General features: G+C 56.1%; 1 protein-coding gene across 1 annotated transcript; it reads left to right on the top strand.

The window, feature by feature from the left end:
- Nucleotides 1-11: 11 nt before the first annotated feature.
- LOC115536252 (glutamate receptor ionotropic, kainate 5) lies at nt 12-1,471 on the top strand. Its single transcript, XM_030348019.1, has 2 exons — nt 12-411; nt 891-1,471. Exons 1-2 carry the CDS (start codon nt 214-216, stop codon nt 1,155-1,157), a joined length of 465 nt encoding a protein of 154 aa, XP_030203879.1. The 5' UTR covers nt 12-213; the 3' UTR covers nt 1,158-1,471.
- Nucleotides 1,472-3,757: the final 2,286 nt, after the last annotated feature.

Here is a 3,757-nt window from a genome sequence, read left to right as displayed (position 1 = left end):
TAGGTCTGGGCATGGAGAACATAGGGGATCTCTATAACGTGTATATCTATGTATGTAACGTGTGTATCTATGTCTGTATCTCTAGGTCTGGGCATGGAGAACATCGGGGGATCTCTATAACGTGTATATCTATGTATGTAACGTGTGTATCTATGTCTGTATCTCTAGGTCTGGGCATGGAGAACATAGGGGATCTCTATAACGTGTGTATCTATGTCTGTATCTCTAGGTCTGGGCATGGAGAACATCGGGGGCATCTTCGTGGTGCTGATCTGCGGCCTCATCCTGGCCGTGTTCGTGGCCGTCATGGAGTTCGTCTGGTCCACCCGCCACTCGGGGTCCGACGAGGTACACACGCCCCTTCACCACCCCTCCTCCTCCTCAGGCCACGCCCACTGCCAACACACCCCAGTAGGTTACCGCGGAAACCCGCCCACGTCCTCCGTGTGTGCGTCTGTGGTGTCCTGACGTGTGTGTGTGTGTGTGTAGTCTGTCTGTCTGTCTGTCTGTCTGTCTGTCTGTCTGTCTGTCTGTCTGTCTGTCTGTCTGTCTGTCTGTCTGTCTGTCTGTCTGTGTGTGTGTGTGTGTGTGTGTGTGTGTGTGTGTGTGTGTTGGGGGGGGGGTGTTCTTGCTCATTGTCAATAACTGCACCTGTCTTTATGTGCCTGTTAACTTCTTAGTACTTTTCATCTCGCTCTCTCTCTCTCCTCTCTCTCTCTATCCCCCTCTCTCTCTCTCTCTCTCTCTCCCCCTCTCTCCCCCTCTCTCCCCCTCTCTCTCTCTCTCTCTCTCCCCCTCTCTCCCCCTCTCTCTCTCTCTCTCTCTCTCTCTCTCTCTCTCTCTCTCTCTCTCCCCCCCGTCTCTCCCCCTCTCCCCCCCTCCCCCTCCAGGTGTCCGTCTGTCAGGAGATGATGTCAGAGTTCCGGAACGCCGTCTCCTGCAGGAAGAGCTCGCGGTCGCGGCGCCGCCGGCCACTGACCGGCTCGGCGGGGGGCGGAGTCCTGAGGCCCCGCCCCCGGCCCCGCCCACTGCGGCTGGTGAGGGACGTGCGCTTCAGCAACGGCCAGCTGTGCGGCCTGGGGGGGGGCTTCGGGCCCCCGGGGGGGGGCTGGACCCGGGGCCCGGCCCCCACCGCCTCCTGGTGGAGGACCCGTTAGGGGCCGACGTGGGCCCGCCGGCCCCTCCCCCGGCCCCTCTGGCTCCTCCCCCCACCGCCAAGCCCCTCCTCCCCATGCTGTCGGCGCCGCCCCCCCCGGTGGCCCCGCCCCCGCTGGCCGCCCGGGTCTGCCAGGAGTGCCGCCGCATCCAGGCGCTGCGGCCGTCTCACCCGTCTCACCCGTCTCACCCGCCGCCCCCGCCCTCCTCCTCCTCGCTCACCCCTCTGGCCCTGTCGCCGCGGCAACACCACCACCACTACCACCACCACCACCAGCACCACCAGCAGCACCCCCACCACCACCTCCTCCTGCACCCCCCCCACCACCACTACCACCACGGCTCCATGTCCCTGCCCCGCCTCCCCCCCCCACCTCCCCCCCCTCCCCCCCACCTCCTCCTCCGCCTCCGACCGGGCCGACAGCGACGGGGGAGGGGGGGGCGGAGTCGGCTGCAGGATGAAGCCCCTCCCTCCACCACGCCCCCTCCCCCCGCCCGCTAAGCCCCACCCCCCCACAGACCTCCTCGGGGGGAAGGACTGAGCCCCCCAGGCTGGGGGAGGGGCCCGAAGGTCAGAGGTCAAAGCACCGTGGAGGTAGGGGTGAGGTAGGGGTGAGGTAGGGGTGAGGTAGGGGGGAGTCAGGGGTGAAGTAGGGGTGAGTTAGGGGTGAGGTAGGGGTGAGGTCTTGGGGTTGAGGTCGGGTCCCTCCAGAGAGATTAGGACACCAGACAATATAAGGCCACTGGGTTTGGATCGACCAATAGGATGAGACCTCTAGTTAAATAGGACTGGGTTTGGATCGACCAATAGGAGAAGACCTCTAGTTAAACAGGTCTGGGATTGGATCGACCAATGGGAGAAGCCCTCTAGTTAAACAGGACTGGGTTTGGATCGACCAATAGGAGAAGACCTCTACTTAAACAGGATTGGGTTTGGATCGACCAATAGGAGAAGACCTAAACAGGACTGGGTTTGGATTGACCAATGGGAGCAGACCTCTAGTTAAACAGGACTGGGTTTGGATCGACTAATAGGAGGAGACCTCCAGTTAAACAGGACTGGGTTTGGATCGACCAATAGTAGAAGACCTCTAGTTAAACAGGACTGGGTTTGGATCGACCAATAGGAGGAGACCTCTAGTTAAACAGGACTGGGTTTGGATCGACCAGTAGGAGGGGACCTCTAGTTAAACAGGACTTGGTTTGGATCGACCAATAGGAGGAGACCTCTAGTTAAACAGGACTGGGTTTGGTTCGACCAATGGGAGAAGCCCTCTAGTTAAACAGGACTGGGTTTGGATCGACCAATGGGAGAAGCCCTTAGGGAGGTATGGTGGGGTGGGGGTCAAGATGACAGACCGGTCTGGGGTTCTGGTTCTTGAGGATCATGAGGCCGTCTGAGCTCTCTAAGAACCTTAATGTGTATGAAGAACAATGTACTGTTAGGTACACACACACACACACACACGCACACACGAACACACACACACACACACACACACACACACACACACACACACACACACACACACACACACACACACACACACACACACCCTTGGGAAGGCTCAGAGTATATTGTATGATGTCATTCAGCCCAGAGGAGGAACATACCAACAATGCATTTCTCCTCTGCTTTTCTACAGTGCAAACATCTTCTAGTTGTTTCATATGTTTTTAATCAGAAACGGAGCGTTCATCGTTTCTTATCCACCCCCCTCCACTCCCCGACCTGTGACCCAAGAGGTCAGAGGTCAGCTAGCGACCCATGCATTGTAGCGTATTGACGATGCGTCCCGGTAACCTGTGATTAAAGTGTTTCATATTGGTGATCGATCACAACGTAGCTCCACCTCGCCGGAGCCTGGCTGTGACCTCTTGAACCGGGGTCAGAGGTCAGAGGTCACCACGGTGTGAACACTAAAGACATTTCCTCACTTTACACACGTTGGCCTTGTCCAGTAAAATGGCGTCTAGTATGAGCGGAGGTAAGACAGGTTCATTGTTTATGCAGCGTTTTCTGTTGACCTTTACTTTCACCTGCATCAGATTTGGTCTGGAGATGATTCCATCGTCTTTATTATGATTATTATTGACGTTAAAACGTGGGGTAAACAGCTGGCGGGGAGCAGCCTTCTGATGTTAAATATGTAGACAGATTTGGAATAAAAAAACAAACAAACATCACGTTTCCAGGTCTGACATTTCTTACCTGTTTGTTTTTGGTGGAGAGCATCATGGGAAAGGTAGTTCATGAAGGACTTGTGTTGAACAGACCGCAGTCGGAGCGGAGGCTGGTGGCGGACTGCAGGTCGGTGCCGGTGGGCGGGGATGCAGAGCCGCTCTGCGCCACTAGAGGGCACTGCGGGCCCGGTGATGAGATGGCTCCTTCCAGTGTGATACGGACGGTTTTTCAATGCTAAATATCCCTTGATTTCTTTGTCCCATTAATTGTTCTCATTTTAATGCTCTTATAAACATGGAGAAGTGCATCGGCTTGCCTTGTGCAAATGTATTTTTATTGAGAACAACATTGGCATATACTGATCAAAACAGGACGATGCAAAAAAAATGAGAAGGGTCCAGCTGCAGGCTTGGGCGT

This window comes from Gadus morhua, chromosome 22 (assembly GCF_902167405.1).
Source record: "Gadus morhua chromosome 22, gadMor3.0, whole genome shotgun sequence".
NCBI lineage: Eukaryota > Metazoa > Chordata > Actinopteri > Gadiformes > Gadidae > Gadus > Gadus morhua.
This window is presented reverse-complemented; position numbering and strand designations above follow the sequence as displayed.

Bases quoted from the DNA above. Each gene is read 5' to 3' on its own strand.
- LOC115536252 (XM_030348019.1), top strand. From the start codon at position 214: ATGTCTGTATCTCTAGGTCTGGGCATGGAGAACATCGGGGGCATCTTC. The intron at 412-890 runs GTAGGTTACCGC...CTCCCCCTCCAG, and splicing joins CCCACTGCCAACACACCCCA to GTGTCCGTCTGTCAGGAGAT.